Below are 26,690 nucleotides of genomic sequence, written 5' to 3'. Positions count from 1 at the left end.
CGCACCCCCCACTTCCCCCCAACGTTTGGGGGAAAAAAGTGCGTCTTATGGTCCGAAAAACACGGTATATTCTTTTCACTTCTGGATTACAGGCCCAACAGTTCTCCCTGGAAGCTTCAGTAGTTTAGAACTTCTGTAACTAATGCCATCAGTATGTTTTTATCGGGTCATTCCGTGTCAAGTGGACCAGTGGTCCCCACTCGACGTTCTCAGATTTTGCTGAAAATTTATAAGGATGTACATGTATGTTTGAAAATAGGTTCTGTAAATTTTTAGGGCCAGATCTCAAATATATTGGGCACTGTTGACCTTTCACTGGAGGCCCCCCCCAAGCCTGCGGCTTCAGCTAAGAGGATTTTGCAAACTTTGGCACATAGCCATTAGAGTTCTATACTGGATATGATGCTGAAATTTGGCATACTAGCTCAACTTTTGCTGCTAAACGCGATAAAATTACCGGCTATGACAAAACAATATTTCGGCCGCAATTTTGTGTCAAAGTAGCTTGCAAAACGCCTCGCATAAAATTTATGCCAAACTTTGCCCATATATAACTCAAGACCAAAAACCAATAGGAACTGGTGCTTTACCCTGTACAACAAACATCTTCATGACTTTGCATTGCTGCAATATCACGGTCAAAGCATATGTATTTGTGGAAATATTTACACCCACAGATGATGAAAAACGTAAAAAAAAAAAACGAATTTTACCTATTTTTAGGTCAAATTTCCCAAAAAGGGTACCCCTAAAATATATTCTGTTATCATTTGAAAGAGCACATTTTTCTCTACAAGGATCATTGGGGTTTTTTTTTGGAGTCTCTCCATTTAAGAAAAGAAAAATGCTACTGAACATGGAGTTATGTATGCACGTAATGCATTGATTTTGTGTTTGATTTTCAGATTCTTATCACATGTTACAGAGTTGTATTGTTGCTAGCAATGTCTATTATAATCAAAAACCTATAAACCTATTGACTATTGTTACATTTTAATGCATATATTTGTTTTTTAGTGATGGAGAATGAAATTGATGACAAAAAGATTGGCATTTCAAGGGTGTCAAATGACCCTTCATCTTTCATTGCCCATGTAGATGGATCTGTCAGATCAGAAATGCCTTTTGTGCCAATTGCAAACCTCCAGCCAGGGCAATACATTGCCTGCATTTACGATAGGAACTGGTGGATTGGAAATATTTCTGAAATTTCAGTCGACGACCATGATGCATTAATACATTTTATGCATCCTCATGGACCAGCTAGCTTCTTTCACTGGCCTGTGAGTAATGATACATGCTGGATTCCCGAGCAGTCGATCATTGCAATAATTCCAGCACCAGCTGCAACAGCAATGGGCCGACAATACAGCTTCTCTGAACCCATTATGTTGCAAATTCAGCAACAATTCCAGACCACTTACTTAGACTGAACATTATGGCTTGGGAACCAACAAAAGATACCCAATATTAGGCTTGGGATCCTAGGCAAAGACACCCACCCTCAGGCTTTGGAATCTGCGATAAAGAGACCACCCGTGACTTGCCTTGCACGGCTATCGGCCATGGCTCCTAGGCGATGGGGCTGCCAATTCTCGAAAGACAGCATTATTACAATTCTTAATAGGATTATAATACCAATTCTTAGGGAATTGGTTGTGGTATAACCACCATGGACCAACGCAAGGGTTTGAATAGTGCAGTTACCATTCATTGCGTATTAATAAATAACACCATGTTCAGTGGCATTTTTCTTTTCTTAAACTGAGAGACTCCAAAAAAACCCCCAATGATCCTTGTAGAGAAAAATGTGCTCTTTCAAATGATAACATAATTAATATATTTTAGGGGTACCCGTTTTGGGAAATTTGACCTAAAAATAGGTAAAATTCGTTTTTTTTTAAGTTTTTCATCATATGTGGGTGTGAATATTTCCACAAATACATATGCTTTGACCGTGATATTGCAGCAATGCAAAGTCATGAAGATGTTTGTTGTACAGGGTAAAGCACCAGTTCCTATTGGTTTTTGGTCTTGAGTTATATATGGGCAAAGTTAGGCATAAATTTTATGCGAGGCGTTTTGCAAGCTACTTTGACACAAAATTGCGGCCGAAATATTGTTTTGTCATAGCCGGTAATAATTTTATCGCGTTTAGCAGCAAAAGTTGAGCTAGTATGCCAAATTTCAGCATCATAGCCAGTATAGAACTCTAATGGCTATGTGCCAAAGTTTGCAAAATCCTCTTAGCTGAAGCCGCAGGCTTGGGGGGGGGCCTCCAGTGAAAGGTCAACAGTGCCCAATATATTTGAGATCTGGCCCTAAAAATTTACAGAACCTCTTTTCAAACCTACATGTACATCCTTATAAATTTTCAGCAAATCGGAGAACGTCGAGTGGGGACGATTTTTAAAACTGGTCCACTTGACACGGAATGACCCTATCAGATGTTTCTTGTGTGGCACCTCGGCAATGAGACACCTTTTTATAGGCCGTCAGTCCAACCAGCTGATATTTTTCACTAAGTGGCAGGATTGCTTTCTAAATACTGATAGATTTCAGCGGGTGTCATGACGTTACATGGCTTTTTGCACCTTTCTTCATGTGTTTTATGTTTTTTTCTCATTTTTATACATCACTAAATTTATAGACATCTATGGTGTGATTTCTTTGCCTGTGTGGATTGGATGGGTTGTTGCAGACATCTGAAAATTAATGACGTGTTCAAAACGTATTTCACCAGCTGTGTAAATATAAAATTATATAAATCTAAATTTTTATTTGCAGTTTATTTTCCTTTCTGTTGCCCGCTTAGAGGGCCCTGGACCTCTTATCTGATCACTTGTTACTAGACACATCAATAACACGTTACGAGAAGAAAAAAAAAACGGTCTTTGAATGACAGCCACAGGCTGCCTTTTATAGTAGCACGGTCACATCTGGACATGGGTCTGCAACAGATCTCTGGTTACCATAGTAACCCACCAGCACCCCTCGATTGCGTTGCAGGGGTGTTGATGGGCAGTTAGTATGGCATGTGCTGCTGTCACAGACTGACAGCAGCAATTAACAGCTTAAAAGTGGACCAACCAGCAGGATTTCACTATGTAAGGTAAAGGCAGTGCCACACAGGCAGTAAGATGCTGAATCCAGGCAGAGCTGTTGTAGAAAGATCCGATGCTTGGTCGATGAAATATCTTTAATCAAAGTTGCAAAAAAGCACTACATTTTGATGGATGTGTGCAACATGGGCGTGTCTTTGTGGGTTGGGTCCTCAGCATTTATTCCTGTCAGATGTCCTCCTGACTTTCCCCCCTTTGCTTTGTAGGAATATCACGACACATCGCTATTGCTGTTGTTGGTGGCATGTGTCTTTATTAAAATGGCGTTAGAGTCCGCACATGAGTTTACTGCGTTCTCTGGTGCCATTTTATTGAAGACACTGCGGTGAAGACTATGAGAGGCATCGGCGTGTGAAAAAAGGTAAAAAAAAAAAAAAACAAAAAAAAAAAAAACATACAGAAAAAAATATCTGCGCCGATGTTAGTCTTTACCGCAGTGTCTTCAATAAAATGGCGCTGGAGGTCGCAGTACGCTCATGTGCTGACTCCAACACCATTTTAATGAAGACAGAATCACTGTGTAAATGCGCACATACCAACAGCAATGGCAAGCGGAGAAATAAATACAGAGGACCTGACCTACAAAGGCCCGTCTCCGTTGCACATGTCAAAGTGCAATGCATTTCTGCAACTTTGATTAAAGATATTCTATCAACCAAGCATCCCATCTTTCTACAACAGCTATGCCTGGAGTCAGCATCCTAGTACCAGTATAGAACAGCCTTTACCTCATAGCAAAATCCTGGTTGTTAGACCTCTGCTCCACTTGTGGCTGTTAGAGGCTCATGATGAAACAGCCATCTGCTTGCAAAGATGAAACCGGGAGCAGACATGAGACATATCAGTACATCAAATGTCAGTAAGGGGTTTAAACAAAGGCACAGAATTGCAAAATATATATTTTTTATATTCTTTTCCTAATTCTACACCAATTTGGGATGTATTCCATCTGTCTAGATTTTGGCGGTTGGTGACTGTTCACATTGAGTCATCAGGCTTTGTCCACAGGCTTTTTACTTCATGCAGCATTTGCTTGGACCTGTCCCGCCCACAGCCATGACTCAGTCATGGGTACGGGATTGAAATAGACCAGGTGAGTGCTGCTGAGAGCAGTTCTACTATTCATATGTGAGGCCGTATGGCACATTTTATAAAAATATTTTAGTGTAGGACTGCCTCTAATGAGATTTGCCGTGACGTGGCGAGGCAGCTCAAGAAATTGCAATTTTTTGCCAAAAATCTCAAAATTTTTATAATAAGTACAGTTTGGAATGTTTAGTGCTGAAGTGCACATTTGGTGCTGGCTTTTTGTTTTTTCTTCATTGAATTGGTCGGTGGTTGACCTCCACCTTGCTATGCACCCCAATTTGGGATGTATTCCATCTGTCTAGATTTTGGCGGTTGGTGACTGTTCACATTGAGTCATCAGGCTTTGTCCACAGGCTTTTTACTTCATGCAGCATTTGCTTGGACCTGTCCCGCCCACAGCCATGACTCAGTCATGGGTACGGGATTGAAATAGACCAGGTGAGTGCTGCTGAGAGCAGTTCTACTATTCATATGTGAGGCCGTATGGCACATTTTATAAAAATATTTTAGTGTAGGACTGCCTCTAATGAGATTTGCCGTGACGTGGCGAGGCAGCTCAAGAAATTGCAATTTTTTGCCAAAAATCTCAAAATTTTTATAATAAGTACAGTTTGGAATGTTTAGTGCTGAAGTGCACATTTGGTGCTGGCTTTTTGTTTTTTCTTCATTGAATTGGTCGGTGGTTGACCTCCACCTTGCTATGCACCCCAATTTGGGATGTATTCCATCTGTCTAGATTTTGGCGGTTGGTGACTGTTCACATTGAGTCATCAGGCTTTGTCCACAGGCTTTTTACTTCATGCAGCATTTGCTTGGACCTGTCCCGCCCACAGCCATGACTCAGTCATGGGTACGGGATTGAAATAGACCAGGTGAGTGCTGCTGAGAGCAGTTCTACTATTCATATGTGAGGCCGTATGGCACATTTTATAAAAATATTTTAGTGTAGGACTGCCTCTAATGAGATTTGCCGTGACGTGGCGAGGCAGCTCAAGAAATTGCAATTTTTTGCCAAAAATCTCAAAATTTTTATAATAAGTACAGTTTGGAATGTTTAGTGCTGAAGTGCACATTTGGTGCTGGCTTTTTGTTTTTTCTTCATTGAATTGGTCGGTGGTTGACCTCCACCTTGCTATGCACCCCAATTTGGGATGTATTCCATCTGTCTAGATTTTGGCGGTTGGTGACTGTTCACATTGAGTCATCAGGCTTTGTCCACAGGCTTTTTACTTCATGCAGCATTTGCTTGGACCTGTCCCGCCCACAGCCATGACTCAGTCATGGGTACGGGATTGAAATAGACCAGGTGAGTGCTGCTGAGAGCAGTTCTACTATTCATATGTGAGGCCGTATGGCACATTTTATAAAAATATTTTAGTGTAGGACTGCCTCTAATGAGATTTGCCGTGACGTGGCGAGGCAGCTCAAGAAATTGCAATTTTTTGCCAAAAATCTCAAAATTTTTATAATAAGTACAGTTTGGAATGTTTAGTGCTGAAGTGCACATTTGGTGCTGGCTTTTTGTTTTTTCTTCATTGAATTGGTCGGTGGTTGACCTCCACCTTGCTATGCACCCCAATTTGGGATGTATTCCATCTGTCTAGATTTTGGCGGTTGGTGACTGTTCACATTGAGTCATCAGGCTTTGTCCACAGGCTTTTTACTTCATGCAGCATTTGCTTGGACCTGTCCCGCCCACAGCCATGACTCAGTCATGGGTACGGGATTGAAATAGACCAGGTGAGTGCTGCTGAGAGCAGTTCTACTATTCATATGTGAGGCCGTATGGCACATTTTATAAAAATATTTTAGTGTAGGACTGCCTCTAATGAGATTTGCCGTGACGTGGCGAGGCAGCTCAAGAAATTGCAATTTTTTGCCAAAAATCTCAAAATTTTTATAATAAGTACAGTTTGGAATGTTTAGTGCTGAAGTGCACATTTGGTGCTGGCTTTTTGTTTTTTCTTCATTGAATTGGTCGGTGGTTGACCTCCACCTTGCTATGCACCCCAATTTGGGATGTATTCCATCTGTCTAGATTTTGGCGGTTGGTGACTGTTCACATTGAGTCATCAGGCTTTGTCCACAGGCTTTTTACTTCATGCAGCATTTGCTTGGACCTGTCCCGCCCACAGCCATGACTCAGTCATGGGTACGGGATTGAAATAGACCAGGTGAGTGCTGCTGAGAGCAGTTCTACTATTCATATGTGAGGCCGTATGGCACATTTTATAAAAATATTTTAGTGTAGGACTGCCTCTAATGAGATTTGCCGTGACGTGGCGAGGCAGCTCAAGAAATTGCAATTTTTTGCCAAAAATCTCAAAATTTTTATAATAAGTACAGTTTGGAATGTTTAGTGCTGAAGTGCACATTTGGTGCTGGCTTTTTGTTTTTTCTTCATTGAATTGGTCGGTGGTTGACCTCCACCTTGCTATGCACCCCAATTTGGGATGTATTCCATCTGTCTAGATTTTGGCGGTTGGTGACTGTTCACATTGAGTCATCAGGCTTTGTCCACAGGCTTTTTACTTCATGCAGCATTTGCTTGGACCTGTCCCGCCCACAGCCATGACTCAGTCATGGGTACGGGATTGAAATAGACCAGGTGAGTGCTGCTGAGAGCAGTTCTACTATTCATATGTGAGGCCGTATGGCACATTTTATAAAAATATTTTAGTGTAGGACTGCCTCTAATGAGATTTGCCGTGACGTGGCGAGGCAGCTCAAGAAATTGCAATTTTTTGCCAAAAATCTCAAAATTTTTATAATAAGTACAGTTTGGAATGTTTAGTGCTGAAGTGCACATTTGGTGCTGGCTTTTTGTTTTTTCTTCATTGAATTGGTCGGTGGTTGACCTCCACCTTGCTATGCACCCCAATTTGGGATGTATTCCATCTGTCTAGATTTTGGCGGTTGGTGACTGTTCACATTGAGTCATCAGGCTTTGTCCACAGGCTTTTTACTTCATGCAGCATTTGCTTGGACCTGTCCCGCCCACAGCCATGACTCAGTCATGGGTACGGGATTGAAATAGACCAGGTGAGTGCTGCTGAGAGCAGTTCTACTATTCATATGTGAGGCCGTATGGCACATTTTATAAAAATATTTTAGTGTAGGACTGCCTCTAATGAGATTTGCCGTGACGTGGCGAGGCAGCTCAAGAAATTGCAATTTTTTGCCAAAAATCTCAAAATTTTTATAATAAGTACAGTTTGGAATGTTTAGTGCTGAAGTGCACATTTGGTGCTGGCTTTTTGTTTTTTCTTCATTGAATTGGTCGGTGGTTGACCTCCACCTTGCTATGCACCCCAATTTGGGATGTATTCCATCTGTCTAGATTTTGGCGGTTGGTGACTGTTCACATTGAGTCATCAGGCTTTGTCCACAGGCTTTTTACTTCATGCAGCATTTGCTTGGACCTGTCCCGCCCACAGCCATGACTCAGTCATGGGTACGGGATTGAAATAGACCAGGTGAGTGCTGCTGAGAGCAGTTCTACTATTCATATGTGAGGCCGTATGGCACATTTTATAAAAATATTTTAGTGTAGGACTGCCTCTAATGAGATTTGCCGTGACGTGGCGAGGCAGCTCAAGAAATTGCAATTTTTTGCCAAAAATCTCAAAATTTTTATAATAAGTACAGTTTGGAATGTTTAGTGCTGAAGTGCACATTTGGTGCTGGCTTTTTGTTTTTTCTAATTCTACACTTGTAAGGCTGGCTATAAACAAAAATGAAGCCATCAGAACTCAGTGCCATGTGCAGAGGTACCCCTTTTATTTTGCCTTGATGACAATTAGAAAAACAGGAGTTCCTTACCTTTCTTTGCTATTAAAAATTCTCTCAAAATTCCAGATATATTAAATTATTTTTCAGATCTCATTTTACTTTAATGCAAATGTGAACAAAACCAAATGGCTAGTTTCTCTTTCCTTCTAGGCTTCATGGATGGATGCCTTATTGATCCATTGCATATTAAGTACAGTGTTACCTCTGTATCGGTTATCGTTGGTTTTGGTTGAATTTTTTTCCACTAAAAATTTGCCTCGGTTTTTGTTTGTCAGCCTGCCCACGTGACTACGCTGCCAAATTTTGCAACGAACGGTGATCCGCGTATTCTCCTGCTCTGTGTGGCATTGTGTGAGTATCACCCCGCTCGTCAGTTTCAAAATTTATGTAAAAAATGCAAGATAAAATGTATTTATTCTTTGTATTAGTATTTTCTATTCATTTCTTATTTTTAGTATTAAACACTATCTTTATGCTCTAGAACAGGTTTTTGGTACGCATTTTAGAGCGTAAAACAAATTAATTGAATTTACATTGATTCCTATGGAAATAATTGCCTCGTTTTCATTGACATCGGTTTTCATTGATTGTATGCAGACGGATTATCAACGAAAACCGAGGTATCACTGTATAGTAAACCCTGCAGTTTAATTGATGCGTTGGAATTCATCCAACTTCCTCAGGATACAACCAAATATGGAATACTTTGAAACGCGTTGATTAAACCGCAACCATTATACACGTGTCTAGGACTCAATGTGATGTCTACAGCTGAGCAGAGAAACCATGTTTTTTCCTTATAAAGCTACACATAGGAGCAGGGACAATTCGCATTGTCAGGTGGTGGAGGCTGTCTGCGTTAGGCTATGGTCACACGCTGCATCTTTTCTCAGAGTACGTCTTGACTGCATCTTTTTCCTGTGGTCTCAGAAAATGCAGCTTGTGGCCCAAAAAACGCATAATGTTTTGCCGCGTTTCTGTTAATTAGTTTTTTAAAAGGAGAAACAAAACATGATAGAGAATAGATAATAGATATATAAAATAGAAAAAAAAAAGAACATTTAGAATAGATACAAAGAAATAACAGAATAGCTCTATAGGGGATAGGTAGCTTGGTCAGCCGTTAAATAAAAAAAAAAAAAAAATTGTTAAAAAATGACGTTGGGACACTTCTCATATCCAGCACAGGAACAGCAGCAGCTGCAGGCTGCAACCCTTAGCTTTTTTTTAATCAAATAATTTAAAAATGACATTGTGTACTCACCGTAAAATGTCTTTCTTGGAGCCTTTCATTGGGGGACACAGACAGTGGGTATTATGATGTCTCCAGGGAGGCGTGACACTCGATTTGCAAAAAAGTGTTAGTTCCTCCCCCCACAGCATATACCCTAGCTAGGCAAGAAACTAGCTCAGTTTGGTGTAAAAGCAGTAAGAGAAGGACAACCAAAACCACAAGGGTGGGAGCTGTCTCCTCCAATGAAAGGCTCCAAGGAAGACATTTTATGGTGAGTACACAAAAATGTCATTTCCTTTCTAGCCTTTTCATTGGGGTACACAGACAGTGGGACGTCCCAAAGCAGTCCCTGGGTGGGAACTGAACTATTAACAGTGTAGAACATCAGCCTAAGAGCTGACTAACAACTGCAGTGAACACATATCAAAACACTGTAAATAAAAAAAACGAGCAGTGGCCACTTATAAATGGGCCACTGCCGCCTGAAGGACTTGTCTTCTAAGAGCAGCATCCGCGGAGGCTTGCGTATGCACTAGAATTTTGTAAACGTGTGCACACTGGACCAGGTAGCGGCCTTGCAATGTTGGGCCGCCGAAGCCTGATGGCGGAAAGCCCAGGAGGCACCCACTGCTCGTGTAGAGTGGGCCCGCACAGATTGAGGGGGAACAGAACCTCGTGCTTTGTATGCCTCACAGATGGCAGTCCTAATCCATCGAGAAATCGTGGATTTAGAAGCCGGATTGCCCTTTTTGTGTCCCTGTGAGAGGACGAAGAGGGCATCGGACTTGCGCAACGGCGCTGTTCTGGAGATGTAGATCCACAGAGCCCTGACAAGATCAAGAGAGTGAAGGGCTTTTTCAAAAGAGTGAACCGGGACTGGGCAGAATGACGGCAACACAATGTCCTCGTTTAAGTGGAAAGAAGATACGACCTTAGGACCACCTTATGATGGAAAATCAGGTAAGGTGAGCTAGAGGAAAGAGCCGCTAGATCGGACACTCGCCTGAGAGAGGTAATGGCGACTAAAAAGGCAACCTTCCAGGACAGTCGTTGAAGAGCGATTTCTCTCAGAGGTTCGAAGGTAGGAAGCTGAAGAGCTCCGAGAACCAGATACAGATCCCAGGGATCTAAGGGGTGGTGATAAGGAGGGACCAAATGCGCCACCCCTTGAAGAAAGGTACGGACCTTAGGGCGAGAAGCCAGCTGCTTCTGGAAAAATACTGGCAAGGCAGAAACTTGTCCTTTAAAGGGTACTGAGAGCTAGTCCCGAGTCCAGACAGTCTTGCAGAAAGGCAAGAACAATAGGGATTGAAAAAGGTAAGGGGCGACCGATTATGACGGTCACACCAGGAAAGATAGGTCCTTCCAGGTCCGGTGGTAGATACTGGCGGAGGAGGGCTTCCAAGCATTAAGCATGGTATGAACTACCTTAGAAGAAAGACCTGATTTTGCTAGAATCAAGGATTCAAGCGCCACGCTGTCAAATGCAGCTGTGCTGTATTCTGGTGGAATATTGGACCTTGCGACAGAAGATCCGGGCGGTCGGGAAGACGCCAGGGAGTGTCACCGAGCAGTTGGAGAAGCTCTGGGAACCAGGCTCTCCTGGGCCAGTCCGTGGCCACGAGGATCCCCGGGATTCCCTCCGCTAATTTTCTTGATTACTCTTGGAATGAGAGGAAACGGAGGGAAGATGTAGGGTAGGCGGAACTGCGCCCACGGAAAGACTAGGGCGTCGGAGCCGATCGCTAGCGGGTCTCTCGACTGGGATATGAAGAGACGTATTTTAGCATTCGAGACGCCATGAGGTCCACATCCGGGAGTCCCCAACTAAGAGAGTGATCTGATGGAACACTTCGTCGTGGAGGGACCATTCCCCTGCCGCTAGACCTTGCCTGCTGAGAAAGTCTGCGGCCCAGTTGTCTACCCCTGGGATATGGACAGCTGAAATAATGGGGATGTGCTTCTCTGCCCAAAGAAGAATCCTGGATACTTCCTTCATCGCTGCCTTGCTGCGAGTTCCTCCCTGACGGTTGATGTAAGCCCCGGCTGTGGCATTGTCTGACTGGATCCGAACAGGGAGGCCCAATAGTCAGGGTTGAAAATTCTGAAGGGCCAGAAATATGGCTCTGATCTCCAGAACATTGATGTGCAGGGAGCGCTCGGAAGGAGACCAGCGCCCGTGAACAGTGTGGTGGAGAAACACCGCCCCCCAGCCTATCAGGCTGGCATCCGTCATGACTACTTGCCAGTAGACCGGGCGGAAGGACTTCCCTTGAGATAGGGATGAGGCTTGAGTCCACCAGACGAGGGAGCTGAGCGCAGACAGAGATAGGCGGACTGACCGGTCTAGGGCAGCTGGATTCTTGTCCCAGGAGGATAGAAGATCCAGTTGTAGAGGGCGCAGATGGAATTGGGCAAAGGACACAGCTTCTATGACCGCCACCATCTTGCCTAACACTCTCATTCCATTCCAAAGGGATGTGTGACTGCGAGAGCGGAGGGATTGGGCGGCCCGGATCAGGGAAGACCTCTTGTCCTCTGGAAGAAAAACCCGGGACTGAACCGTGTCTATCAGCATACCTAAAAAGGTGATGCGCTGATGAGGAATGAGGGATGACTTGTTGAAGTTGATAAGCCACCCTAGCCTAGCGTGTCTAGGCAAATCTGCACGCTTTCTGAGCAAACTTGGAGAGCTCCCTTTGACAAGAAGGTCGTCCAAATAGGGAACGACCAGGATGCCTCTGGGGTGTAAAATGGACATGACGGCCCCCATGACCTTTGTGAAGACCCGAGGCGCAGTGGCCAGCCCAAAGGGGAGGGCCCTGAATTGGAAATGACTGTGTCCTACGGCAAAGCGAAGGAACCGTTGATGAGAGACACATATGGGAATGTGTAAATAAGCATCTTGAACGTCTATGGAAGCTAGGAATTCTCCAGGTTCCATGGCGGCTAGCACTGCTCTCAATGATTCCATTCGGAAAGTTTGAATCCGTACGAATTTGTTCAGCCGTTTGAGGTCCAAGATAGGGCGGACAGAGCCATCTTTTTTGGGAACGACAAAAAGGTTTGAATAGAAACCTTTGCCGCGCTGTTCCAGGGGCACTGGAATGATAACGTTTGCTTTCTGTAAAGAGGCTATGGCCTGAAATAAGGCCTGGCTTTGTGTTTTGGACTTTGGAAGACGAGAACGCAGAAACCTGTTGGCCGGCAGGGAATGGAAATCGATGTTGTAGCCTGAAGTGACGATTTCTCGAACCCAAGCATCGTGAGTGTGGTCTAGCCAGATATCCCGAAAAAGCAGAAGCCGCCCTCCAACAAGAGTCGGATCTGAGGGATACCTGGCGTCATGCTGAGGAGGCCTGTACAGAGCGAGGTCCTTTGGGTTTAGGTTGCTTGAAGTGGGAACGCCAAGAAGAGCCCCTTGAGGGACCGGATCCTCGATTTGAGCGTTGGGACGATCCTTGGGCTGATGGTTTTTGGGGGGGCAGGCCGAAAAGGACTGCCTGCGCCAAGGAGATTTTTTTTTTTTTTAAATTCCTGGATACAGGCCGCTTTTGAGGTAGAATGGTACTTTTACCACCAGTCGTCTCAGATATGAGTTTGTCCAGGGATTCTCCAAACAGACGCAGGCCATGGAAGGGGAGTGTGGACAGGGATTTCTTGGAAGCACTGTCCGCATTCCATATTTTTAGCCAAAGGACTCTGCGGGCAAAGACAGCATTGGCCGCCGATGGGACTGACAAACTAGCTGCATCTAGGGAGCCGTGAAGAAAATTAGAGGCTAGAGAGAAGAAATCAAGGATCTCAAAGGCCGCCGGGGAAATATTACAAGAGCGAAGCATCCTGCGTAGGTTCTTGCTCCACAGCCCCATAGCTCTCGCGACCCATGTTAAGGCAAACAGGGGGCGAAGAGAGGAGCCCGAAGCCTGGAAAATAGATTTCACCGCAGCATCAACTGCGCGGTCGGACGAGTCCTTGAGAGATGCTTTGTCTGAAACAGACATGACCGTGTGTTTAGCCAGTCTGGACACTGGCGGATCCACAATGGGGGGGTACTGACCAGGACTTAACCATTTCAGAGGGAAAGGGATAAGCGAATGAAGAGAAGGATTTTTCATTAAACCTTCTATCAGGGTGATCCCAACGTTTAGATATAATTTGCCGAAAAACCGGATCCTGAGCAAAGGATTTAGGAGGCTTCTTGGCCCGCTTGATTGCCGACTGAGATGTCGGATCAGGAGGCTGATCAGAGATCGACAGAGTGACTGATAGCCGAAATTAGTGTCTTCTATATGCCTAAACTCAGAAAGGACATCTGAATCAGAGTCAGTCTTGGGAATCGTGAGAGCCAGGCTCAGACTGACCATCGTCCGAGTCTGAAGAGGCGTAGAGGTCGCAATGGCGCCTTTTGGAAACCGCCTTTTTACGTTCTGGGGGAAGAGGCACCAGACGAAGCAGGCGGGCTCCTCTAGGGGAGCTGAGCCGGGGGAAGGCTGTGAGAGTCCGAGGACGGCTGGGATATCTGAGGGGTAGAGTTATATGAGTGAGGAGCCACTAGCAGTATTATAAAGTGACTGCTATGCAGAGTCGGTATATACCGTAGCAAAATGGCATATACTGTCAAACAGCCGGCATATACCTGCAGGCAGAGCCAGTATATACCGCTAGTAGCTGATATACACCACTAGCCAGCAGACACACACCGCTAGAGAGACAGCGATATACTGCGGTATATAGTGCCGCAGAAGTGCAGAGCCAAGGAGGCGATCTCACCCGAGTCTGCTCCCCACATGGAAAATGGCGTCCAGTGTTCCTGGCAGCCTGGAGGAGAGAGACGGCCCCGGAGGCAGATTTGTCTCAGGGCTGGGACTAAGTGTGACGGCCAATCGGAAGGGAGCTGCTCCTGAGTGAGGGAGCGGCTTCCAGAGCAGTGAGAGGGGGCGTTGCTAGAATGCAGGCCGAAGCTGGGGGCTAAATTAATGATGCTCCCCGGGATCACGGCCTGCATTGCCCCACCGGCGCCGTTCCAGGCGGCGGTTTGGATGCAGGGGACAGATGACTTGTCTCCCTACCTGCTCCTGGCTCCGTCTGAAGACGCGTCTGTGATGGATGCGGGGATCTCAGGGACGCATCTTCGGCTCAAGGCTGAAGCAGGTCCTCGGCTCTGCTTAGCCCTCTGGAGCTACCTTGGTGTGAGGTGCTTCCAGGGAGCCTGGAGGGGTACGCAGACCTGACCACTTGGGCGTGAGGGAAGACTGACGGCTTGTGCACGCCAGGTTTCCTCTGCCCGTACACGAGAGGGAACGGGGGTGGCAAGGCACCCTGGTATTGACCCCATCAAAAATAGAATGAATAAGTAAAAATAAAAACAAAATAAGCTGGCCTGAGGCACCTCTGGTGGAGCTCAGTCCAGACATGTCAGCCTCCCTGCTGAGACGAGAAAAAACTGAGCTAGTTTCCTGCCTAGCTAGGGTATATGCTGTGGGGGGAGGAGCTAACACTTTTGCAAATCTAGTGTCACGCCTCCCTGGAGACATCATAATACCCACGGTTTGTGTCCCCCAATGAAAAGGCGAGAAAAAAAACCAAAAACATATGGGGTCTCCCCATTTTTTATTTTTTTTTTTTAAACCAGGCAAACAAGGTACAGCAGACAACTGGGGGCTGATATTCGGGTGGGAAGGGCCATCGTTATTTGGCCCTTTCCAACATAACAGCAGCCCACAGCCACCCCAGAAGTGGCGAATCCAAAAGTTGCACCAATTCTGGCTCTTCCCATTGCTCTGGTGCGGTGGCAATCGAGGTAATAAAGGAGTTAATAACAGCCCACAGCTGCTACTAAGCCCTAGCTTAGTGATGGCAGGTGTCTGAGACGCCCTCATGACTAATCTGTAAGTGAAACTAAACACATACACCCCCAAAATTCTATATTTGAAAGACAAAAAAGCACAATCACTACTTTGTTAACACCTCAAACACCCCTCCAGGTCCGACGTAATCCACGTCGCTGTGATTCAACATGTAGCAGTGCTGAAAGCGTCATGGGACCTAGTGTGGATTATGTCGGACCTGGAGGGTTGTGTTGGGGTTAATAAAGTGGTGAAAGAGGGGAGTTTTTGTCTTTTATTCCAAATAAAGCATTAGGTCGGTGTTTGTGTTTATTTCATTTCACTTACAGATTAGTGATGGTGGGTGTCTCGGGTAGAAGCCTGACATTACTAATCCAGGACTTAGTGGCAGCTATGGGCTGCTATTTACTCCTTATTACCCAGATTGCCATCGTACCAGGTCATTGGGAAAAAGCTGGGTAAAGTCCTGGGACGGTCGCATCTAAGGAATGCGGCAATTCCGGGCAGCTGCTGGCTGATATTTTTAAGCTGGCGGGATCCCAATAATGTGGGTCTCCCCAGCCTGAGAATACCAGCCCTCAGCTGTGAGGCTTTATCTCAGCTGGGTATCAAAATTGGGGAGGGACCGAACATAATTTCTTTTTTGTTTTAAATTATTTATTGTACGATATAGACCCGCCCACCGGCGGCTGTGTTTGGTTGCAGTCAGACAGCTGTCACTCAGTATGGGGTTGCCTCTGACTGCAAACAATCACAGCCACCGGTGGGCAGGGGAAGCAGTGCATATTCAATTAAGGTACTGAGCGGCTCAGGAAGTGAATGACCAGCCGCGGGAGCAGTATGACAGCCGCGCTGGTGATTCGGTAAGTATGAAGTGCTTGCTCCTACCCCTTTGCCCCAGATTCTGGTCCCCATTGACGCTATGGAAACCGGCATCTAGCCAGATACCAGGGATCAATCCCCCACTGACCACAAGTCAGCGGGGGATTGATCTGCCAGTCCTTCGAAACGCAGGAACAAGAAGCAAAAAGAATTGACATGTTGCATTTTGGCTGCATCTTCAAAAACGCACCAAAAAAGGATGCACTGTGTGGACAGCAAAATAAAAATAGACTTTGCTGGGAGAAGGAAACACACGCATGTGGGTGCACCTTTGGGACATCAAAAATGCACCAAAAACGCAGTAAAAGATGCAGGGTGTAAACATAGCCTTAGGGAGTGTCTTTAGAAGTGGATGGGTGAAGGTACTGCTATTGGCGTTCTCATATATATTGCAATCAGGTATAATTTAGTATAAAGGGGTCATTGATTCTTATGTGGTTGATGTGCTAATATACTGATTTGTTGTGCTTTTTGTTATAAAATATAACTAGTTTATTGGCTAACAAATTGCTGGGAATCAGCACAGGCCATATGTCAAGTGCAAAGTAACAAATATTTTAGAAAGGAAAGGTGGGAAACTAGCCAATCCTTAGGGAGCAGAAGAAACGGAGGATATTCTATTAAAATATTGATATTCTGTCCTTTAAATAGTCACACACCCCTATATCTATATAGTCAGTCATAAAAGGGTCAACCACAACCCCTTTACAGAAATAAAACAATGAAAAACGTAAGTAGATATGGTATCGCTATGTCCATAACAGTCAGGTTTATCAACATATAGAGTTTTAAAAATAAATAAAATCAGATTGTGATTTTTCAGCTGCCACAACACCGAAAAAAGGAGCAGTAAGGCTAGTTTCACACTTGCATTCAGCGCATTCCATCACTATGGAGAATAGCGCAGTCCGTTAACGCACTGCGCTATTCTCCATAGACTTGTATGGACGACGCACTGTAACGCAAGTGTCTGGGTTGCATCCGCTGGACGACGCAGCGTCGTTATTTTGACGCTGCGTCGGGCGGATGGAACGCAGCATGTAACGTTTTTCTGCGCTTGGCAAAAAAACACAACCTGCAGGAATCCGTTAGGCGTCCGTTTTTATAATGGACGCCTATGGTGGCGGATTCCGTTAGAATGAGTCATTTGACGGATTCCGTTAACGCAGCTGTCTTTACACAACTGCGCATGCTCAGATGTGTAAAGTCAAGGAAAAAAAAACTACAACGGATTGCGTTATTTTGTACGATCTGTAGCATGCGTTGTGCCACTATATGCAACGCATCCGTTGCATGCGTCACACAACGCAATGCTACGGATCCCGTCCAACGCAAGTGTGAAACTAGCCTAAGAGGCAATCAAGACATTGTATCTATCGACGTTGTATCTATCCCAAAATATCAAACACATGAGTGCAGGGCTTAAACAAAAAAAAAAAAAAAAGTTACAACTCTTGGAAGAAGAGGGAAAGAAATGAAAGCGCAAATAATGGAAAGTTGCCATGTCAGCATGGGGTTAAACAATCAAAAATATGACCATCAAACCAATACAACAAACATAAAAGTCTAAGCTCACAGATACACCATGCACAAAAAGGTAGGGATTTGGCTTTCGGGTGGAACGTAAAAAGGTTCTGGCTAAATTGATATTTTAGCATAAAAGTAGGGCAATTACGTAGAAGCAGCAATGGTTTCCTCATCTCAAACAATTTATTGAAACAAAAGACAACAGTGCTGATTATAACCCCCCCAGTCAATATCTCAATAACTTGAGGTCTTGAGCATCAATTAGAGCTAGAAAATGACGTCTCCTGCTGCTCACAAGTGGAGTTAAGGTCTGCTGGGGCATGGCATCCCACTCTTCTTGAATTGGCGGCCCTCAGGTCATTGAGGATCTGGGGTGCAGCGTTACAAGCCTCTATTCAGTGACTCAGCTGATCTCATTGGTTTTCTATGGGATTCAGGTCTGGAGAAAGTGCAGGCTGCTCTATTTGAGGTCTCCCATTTTAGAGCAGCCGTTCCCGAATGATGCGTCCTCAAAGAGCTGGAGCATGGTCACCCATGAAGATGAAATTAGGCCTGTGTTGTTCATGAAGAGGCAAAGTGATTGGATTACTGAGGTTATTAAAGTAGTAGGGGGTGGCACTGTACCGTTCACATGTTGTAGGCACGTTCTTTACTGACTAGACACACCGGCCCACACTAACACCATTACCACCAAAAGCTCGTCTGGTGACCACACTGGCTGATGAATAGTGCTCTCCTTGACATCTCCAATATTGTTGGTGGCCATCATTTCTGCTCAGTGTTAAATGTCTCATCAGTGCACAGAACTGAGGCCCACTGCTCCTTCCTCCAGCAAGATGACTCCTCCGGTGCCTGGTTGTGTGGTGAGGTACCTTGTAGGGCATCTAGTATGCAGACGACGCTGATGTAAGTGGCTTTGAATGGTCTGACCTGACACTTGGGTGTCTCTCACCTCTTACTTGTAGATGGAGTTCTGTGGCATTTATCATCCAGTTCTGAAGGGCATTGTTCACAATGAAGCAGTCACCAGTGTAGGATGTAGCAAAAGGACGTCCAATTCTATGCCTGTGACTTTTCCAGTCTCTCAGTATCTGTGTTGCAACCTACTGATGACACTGACACTAAGCTCAGTGGTCACTTCTGTCTGAGCACATCCTGCTGGAAGCCTCACAATGGTGCGCTACTGCTGATCAATTGTAAGGTGTTGTCTTGGTCTCATGATGTCAAAATGTTAACAGCATGATGAGGACTGTATAAATATTAATTCTAATTGAACTTCAACATTTTTTGAACAATTCATGGATCACACACACCTGTTGTGAATTTTATTAAGCTCCTTGTTAGAAAAGAGCAAATTGTGCAAAAAAATACTGAAACATTGAACAATAGGACATGAGCATTCAAACGTTTAGAGAAGTTCACATTAAGGTCACATGAAAAGGTTAGAGGGCATTTTACGATCATCCTGAAATGTCACCCGAAAGCCAAATATCCTGAACGTTTTGTAAATAGCGTAATGTATACATGTTCTATTCACACAAAATGTTTATAAATATTCCTTAAAAGCAAATACAAGCAAAGCAGTTTAAAAAATATATTTTAAAACGTGTCCCATGGGCCTAAACATGTACAGATTGGTTTGCCACGCATAAATGGGGTTTTCAGAGCCTCATTCACTTGTATTATATTGTGATTTGTTTGACATGGCCTTACTGAGGGACACCTTAAGGCTGGGGCCACACGGGGCACTACTGCGATTCTCGCATGACACTCGGCTCACGCCGCTTTCATGCTAGTGTCGCTGCGTCTGAGGTCCGACTGTGCGAGCGGACCTCAGCTGCGGGGGGTGGGCTGGAGCTGTGGGCCGGAATGGAGGAGGGGAAGGAGGGATTTCTCTCCCTCTTTCCTCCGTAGCTGGCTATTGTGATTCTCACTGTGATTCTTTTTCTCGCCCTATTAACTTGAATAGGTGCGAGAGAGAGTCTCGCATTGCACCCGCAGCATGCTGCGACTGTTTTCTCGGTCCGATTAGGGCTGAGAAAATAATCGCTCATGGGTGCTGACACACAGGCTAGAATTGGTCCGAGTGGAATGCAATGTTTTATCACACTCCACTCGCACAGATTTTCTCGCCGTGTGGCTTAGGCCTTACACAAAAATACCTAGCATAAAACATCTGTATCTGGTAGTAAGAGTCAGACTTTAGACTGGATTTACACATTTCGCCTGTACTGTGGCTGAAAGCCAAGCCAACAAGCAAATCAGCGAGGTATTCCAGCGAGTGCAGCTGGATATACTGCGGATATTAGAAGCTGCACGGTTTTCTAACAGCCGGCGATCTTAATTACACTGCTGTAGTTACAGTAAGAACCAAACTGATCTGAAAGTCAACACTGTTCTGGCAGCAACGGGTGAAATGAAGCAAAGGGGTCGTCAGCTAGCCAACAGAAAAACACTGCCGCCTGCCGTGTACACATTCACAACTAACCAGCCAACTCAGCCTTGGAGTAACAAAGAATGTACTCACTATGCTCCTACATATCACCAAAAACTAAACATGAAGGACAGAAAGGCTGTACAATTGCTACATAATGTCAGATAAGAAACAATAGCGCTTTACCATTCGATCCATGCAAGGCTTTCCCAGGAAGGAGCAGGAGAGGGACTGAAGGCTCCATGCAGCTCCCGAGGTCTGGAGCCGGTGACGAGCACTAGTGACGATCCAGTCATACAGGTTATAGGATGTAATGTAAATAGCACACACAGAGGAAGGCCTGACTCACAGAGGTCACATCCCCAGCATGGTGTTTAGGCTGCGTACAGAGCGCACACTCATCCTGGGAATATTTAGATTTCACCCTTTCTGGTACTATGAACAATCTCACATTCTTCCGCCCTCATCGCACAGTGATGAGCATTTTGTCATAGCAGAGGCTTCTGATGTCCACTATATCTGCCAGAGCATCGTCCTATGCAAAACTAAGCCTCCCATACAATGCAGCCAGAGTACGGCAGAGACATGCACGCGGATTTAGAAAATAAGCTGGGCTTTTACTCCCCCACCCATCTTTTTATTGCACATTTTTCCATCGTTATGCAGGATGCAGCCAGGCCTATTGGGGCGTCTGTCCTGTGGGGTGCACTTCTATAGTGCTGGGCAGCCCACCTGAACTAGTAGTATGGACGTCATTAATAGGCTGTAATCCAGAAACTGTGCACTACATGTACCTGTGTATGACTGGCGTCCTATCTGCGTGCATGTCTAAGGCCAGTGTCACACTTGCCTCGCTTGTATCTCGCGAGAGTCTCACATTGCATCACCCGGCACAGACTCACACTCTCCAGACAGGAGCGTCTCAGCTGCATAGAGATACATGCAGCCAACCTGCTCCTGTGAGCAGAGCGAGTCCGTGCCGGGTGATGCAATGTGAGACTCGCGCGAGGCAATTGTGACACTGGCCTAATAGCAGCAGCCACCCCCTCCATGAATTGGTAGGTTGTGAATGGTTGTCTCATCAGTATATTGCACTTGTGCTGCCCCCACTTTATCATGGGGGCTGCCGCATCCTATTAGTGCATTGATAATCTGAACTTGTGTTGGAAATGGCTGTTTTTATTTCGGTGATGTTTTTTAGCTTTTCCTCCTCCGCAGCAGGTCCAGAGATGCCGCTGCCCCACTTTCCTATTGGAAGCAGCACTCACTGGTCTTAGGGTGATGGAGACAGAGGATATAAGGCGCAGGGGTCATTTAGTAGTTGTACCAGCACACTGGCATTGCAGGGCTAGGGAGGGAGAGTACTGCGCAGATTGTTTACTTTCTACAGCTGTAATCCTATGGGATGAAAATTTATTCAGATAACCCATCTAAGAAAATCTGGAAGCCTTCAAATATTTGCTACGGACTATTTTAAAAACATTTTTAACGATCAAAAAAAAAAAAAAAAAAGATTTACATTTTTAATCTGTTGGTGCATTCCCAATTTGTTAACATTTTAATTTGTATACACATTAGGCGGGAAGTGCTCTGGCCCTTACACAGCTCATCTTGAGCCTCTATGAGGATGTTTTCCACCAGCACCAACCTCTCTGGCTTGATTGCTAGCTCACGGTCTGATTTCCAAGGCTGGTGCCTTAAATCATATAGCAAGTTTTTAATCAAAGGTAAAGCGGCTGGTATAGGGCAGGATACAACCTCTGGAGGCTCAAGAAGAGCTCTGCAAGGGCCAGAGCACTTCAATACTAATATGTATACCCATAAAAAAAGCTAGTGAATTGGGAATACAGCAAGAGATAGAAGATATAAAAAGGTGTCAAAGTGTCATGGTAAGGAAGATGTTAAAGGGTTTAATGAAGGAAAAAAAATATATATATCAATGCAAAGACTGTAAAGCAAAACAAATTTCCTTTCTTGTAAGGCTGGTTTCACACTACGTTTATTTAACATCCGTCCATAACGTTTTTTTAGCGGACAAGCGGATCCTGCTTTTACTGCAAAAAACGCATGCAAACGCATGTGTTATTTTGCAGGATCCGGTCACTGGATGTTTAGGGGCGGGCATTGGAGTCATGTGATCGGGAGTGAGGGGAACTAGACTGGGAGCCGGCTTCTGACAGCTGCAGACGCTGGTAACCAAGGTAAACATCGGCCTTGGATACCCGATATTTATCTTGGTTACGAGTGTCTGCAGCTGCTAGGAGCAGGGCTGCCTGCACGCGTAACCAACGTAAACATCGGGTAACTAAGATAAGTGGTTACGCGATATTTACCTTGGTTACGAGTGTCCGCAGCTCTCAGGTGGGAGAGAGAGGAAGGGGAGGAAGGGGGAAAGACAGAGATAGAGAGAGAGAGGGTGAGGGAGGGAGGAGGAGAGAGACAGATCACGCGAGACTGGTTCTGGGCATGCTCAGTACTTTCTGGGCATGCTCAGTACAAAAGCAGGATCCTGTCTATCAGCACGCCAGCGTTCACCTGCGTTTGCGTGCTGTTTAGTCAGGATCCAGCAATTTGCAGTATTTGGACGCAGCTCAAAAACGCTACAAGTAGCGTTTTTGAAACATGTTAAAAAACTGCAAGTCACTGGATCCTCACTATAACGCACGCAAACGCAGGTGAACGGATGTTAACGCGAGTCCATTGCAAATGCATTGAACTGAAAACGCATTTGCACTGGATCCGCTTGTCCGCTAAAAAAACGTTATGGACGGATGTTAAATAAACGTAGTGTGAAACCAGCCTTACTAACACAAGTAAACAGATTTTACATGCATCCCATCACATCTGTCTGTACAACTGTCTTCTGCAACTAGAGTCCTACAGAAACCAAGCATGGCAACAGACCCCTGGCCCTTGTGCCTACATCTCCCCCCCCCTTACCAAGCCCTACCGTAAGCTTCACCATAGTTATTTCCAAGACAAAAGACACAAGAAATAAATTCGAAGAAAATGACCCGTGATCTTTTTCCAAGTTTGTTTTATGAACGCGGTGAATTACCGTCCAGCAAGTTTCTCTTTTAGCATTAACTTATAGACCGTTTGCTTCCCTCCTTGTCATATTTGTGGCACACACCGGATTTATCAATAATTTCTAATTTTTACACAGAGCAAAAGACTTTATAGCTTTAAAATTTGCTAAATTTATAGTGGTTTGTACGGTCTGAGTAATCTACATACAGAATATCATTGCCTTTGTGCCCAGCTTTTGTCCAATTTTGCACCTTTTCTGTTTGCACCCAATTTATTTGCGTCTTTTTGAAGCCTATTTTATGTGCTCTTTTTTGAGCGGAGTTTAACAATTCCAGATGTTTTCGCTCGATTCAAATTTTTTTTTTTTTAAAAAAAGTAAGTCAAAAACTTGGTGACACTACTCCAATCCCCCTGCTGCATGAGAGCACGCAACAGAAAAAAAAAACAAAACCAAGACTATTTTTGACTCTGCACGATATTTATGAATCAACAAACATAAAAGTCCTGCATTACCTGGGAAGGGCATCACATGGGGGAGAAAATCAGCTCAGGTACTCCGTTGTCTTGACTCAGAGGTACTCGTCAGATTCAAGAAAGTATCCCATGTATAGTCCGCAAGAGAGATCAGACCGCACTGTGGTGTAAAGCAGATAGTCTTTATTCAAAAACGGATGGACCCGTTGAAGCGTAATCAGACGTGAAACAGCCGTAGACCTTGAGGGGGCCTGCACCTAGCCCTATTATCATGCACCGTTTTTGAATAAAGACGACTAATCTGCTTTACACCAGAGAGTGCGGTCTGATCTCTCTTGCGGAATATTTATGAATCACATGCACCATTTTGACGAATTTGTTGCCAAAAATGGCAACTAATACAAGGCAAGAAAGGAAATCCCATCACTTTGTGTCTGCCATCAGCAGCTTTGATGTTTACATTCATCACCTCCTCTCCCCAGGCTTACAGTGCTCAAGTACTACAAGTTCCATCATGCATTGCAGTGGCCTGTGATCCAGGACTTAAAACACCCCCTCTATTCTCCACCCTGCACTGCTGAACATAATGGGTGATACCAAGTGTCCGAGCAGCTCAGGGTAGGCAACAGCCAGATGGACAGTACAACCTGGTCATTATGTGTTATGCAAATATAGTGACCAGGTTATGAAGTTTTCCACATTTTTTCATGTTATACCCACAATGTATTTTTTAATTGGGATTTTATGTGATATACCAATACTGCGCAAGTATTTGTGAAGTGTAAAGGCAATAATACCTGGTTTTCCAAGTATTTTAAAAATATAAACCTGAAAATTGTGACGTCCATTTGAATTTTATTGCAATGTTAATCACAAATAAAATAATAATAAATTGCAGTCTATGCGTGGTCCATGATTTTTACAGACCCCTTAACTTGTAATCCATGAAGTCGATAAAAAAAAAAAAAAACTCCACAAATGTAAACAGCACCATAGACTATAAAATGTTTCTATTATGATAGTAACATGCTGAAATTTACTATAAAGATACTACCAATATGGCCATTTTGCTACACACCAGGTCTCACAGAGAACACACTTCAGGACAAAACAGCAAAGCAAAATGCATCATGTTAAAGAGATTCCATCAAAAATATATTTCACTTATGTTTGCAATAGGATATCTACCAAAACCAATTTCTGGTTTCTGTAACAGACTGAATCCAGTTCAGTGACAAGTCTGTTGGAGTCAGATAGAGGAGTATATTGAAAATAAACTGGTTACTCCTGACATGAGTCTTAAGAAGCTTATTGGAAAAATAGTGGCTGCCAAAGAGCGTACCACGAACCACCAGACAGTCAGGCAAAGCAAATCAGATCTGGACTGTCATGGTGAAGACCTACAATACTGCCCAGAATCAACCACGCTGCGCACCATACCAGTTCATGGGTATTAAATAAATAGTGGCGGATCTAACCACTTGTCACAGCTCGGCCATGCAAGATATATAAATGCATAACTTACTTGCTAGTTTTGCCTGTAATCCTGAGGGTCCAGGTTTTGAAGTCTCAGCCTTGGAAGATCCCGGAAGGGAGAGTTTTGTTTTAGGAAGGCTGACTTTTGGGCTGAATCGAGCTGCCCAATCAAACTTTGAAGAGCTGCTGGCTTTGGCCTGTTCTTTTTCTCGGCTGCTCCTTCGAGGGCTTGGACTTGAGGCAGAGCGTGATCGTCTAGCCTTGTTCTGATCCTTCCCTTGTTTTACTCGAGCTCCTGGAGGTGCAGCAGAAGAGACTGAGGCGACAGCAGAGGAAGAGGAGGAGGAAGTAGAAGCAGAAGATGACGAATCAGTAATGGTGCTACACCCAGCTTTGGCTGAGGTGGCTGATTTTGAAGCCAGCTTGGTGGGTTTTGGAGGTCTGTCTTCTGCACCAGTCGCTACTACGGCTGCACTGCTGCTCTTTACACCAGAGGAATTATCTGTCCTTTTCCTTTTGTGCAGCGGGGAGGTACCGGGGGCTCCACCCTTCCTGCCGTATGCTTTGCTTGTTGACGGCAATGATGCGGGTGGAGCTGAATGCTCCTGGTCAATCTGTCTCTTCTTCGGTTTATTATTTGGTCGCCGCGTCCCAGCAGAGGGCTCGACGTGCTGAAGTGCTTTGGGTTTCTTAGCAGAGCTAGGGGAGTTGGTCTGGCTATAGTCAGGGCTGGCACTGCGCTTCACCCCACGGGAGCTTTCTTTCTTAGGCCTTTGACTTTCCGAGGAGTTACTTCGTTCTGGATCTTCAGCTTGTGGTATTAAAACAGAAGACGAGGTACAGCCCCTGAGAGTAATCAAATGAAAACAGGTTTATATACGGTCGGGAACAGTATAGCTTTTAACTATTAAAAAAATAAAAATTTGCAGGAGGAACCGATAACATAAAATGATAATAAAACCACGAAAGACGACTAAAATATAATTTACTTTACTTAGGACCAAATCCTCAGCCCTCTATAAAGGAAATGTAATTAGCAGCTATAAAATGGTACAAATACAACCGATATTTTGTCAAGAAACAAAACCATACAAAATAGGACTGCAAATAGAAGGCGCTTTAGAGAATTTTCTGGGGTCATGATATTTCAAAATGATTGACATTCCCCCTATTTAAAGGGAATCTGTCACCCCCTTTAACAGTTTAAAGCTATTACTATGGGCGTACAGGTAATAGGATGGTGAAAGTAGCCTTACCTGTATGCCTCACAGTAGGTGCCTTGTTCCACAAATATTACTTTAGATTGCTATATGCAAATTAGCCTACCAGGCTACTGGGCTTGTGCTTGGCAGATGCCTCCCTGTAAGACATGCCCACCTCTGTGCTGCGGTATCCTTCCTGTCACCTCCTCCCAGCGTCACAGCTGACAAATCCCGCGCATACGCAGTCGAGTTTTCTTCAGCCTGCGTTCATTCACCCCCAATTGAATCTACAGCACATGCGTGGTGAGGCAGCTCCACTTCCGTTATCGGTGCGCTGTTCTAAGTTGTCCTCCTGACTCCCTGTCGGCGGGCAGACAGATTCCACACATATCTGGGCAATGTTGTAAGCAGGAACTTGGGAGGACAACTTAGAACAGCGCACCGATAACGGAAGCAACTGCCTAGTAGTCGAAGCACACCACTCAGTAGCCTGGTAGGATAATTTGCAAATAACGATCTAAAGTAATATTTGTGGAATAAAGGCATCTACTATGAGGCATACAGGTAAGACTGCTTTCA

The 26,690-nt window shown here is 44.7% G+C and overlaps 1 protein-coding gene across 1 annotated transcript in view; it reads right to left on the bottom strand.

Moving 5' to 3' along the window:
* TRIP12 (thyroid hormone receptor interactor 12) overlaps nucleotides 1–26,690 on the bottom strand; it is a 221,968-nt gene that overhangs the window by 130,555 nt on the left and 64,723 nt on the right. Inside the window, 1 exon segment of the mRNA XM_075341548.1 lies at nucleotides 24,959–25,755. Within this exon segment, the coding sequence (XP_075197663.1) occupies nucleotides 24,959–25,755 (797 nt within the window).

Source organism: Anomaloglossus baeobatrachus, chromosome 3 (assembly GCF_048569485.1).
Source record: "Anomaloglossus baeobatrachus isolate aAnoBae1 chromosome 3, aAnoBae1.hap1, whole genome shotgun sequence".
NCBI classification, from domain to species: domain Eukaryota; kingdom Metazoa; phylum Chordata; class Amphibia; order Anura; family Aromobatidae; genus Anomaloglossus; species Anomaloglossus baeobatrachus.
This window is presented reverse-complemented; position numbering and strand designations above follow the sequence as displayed.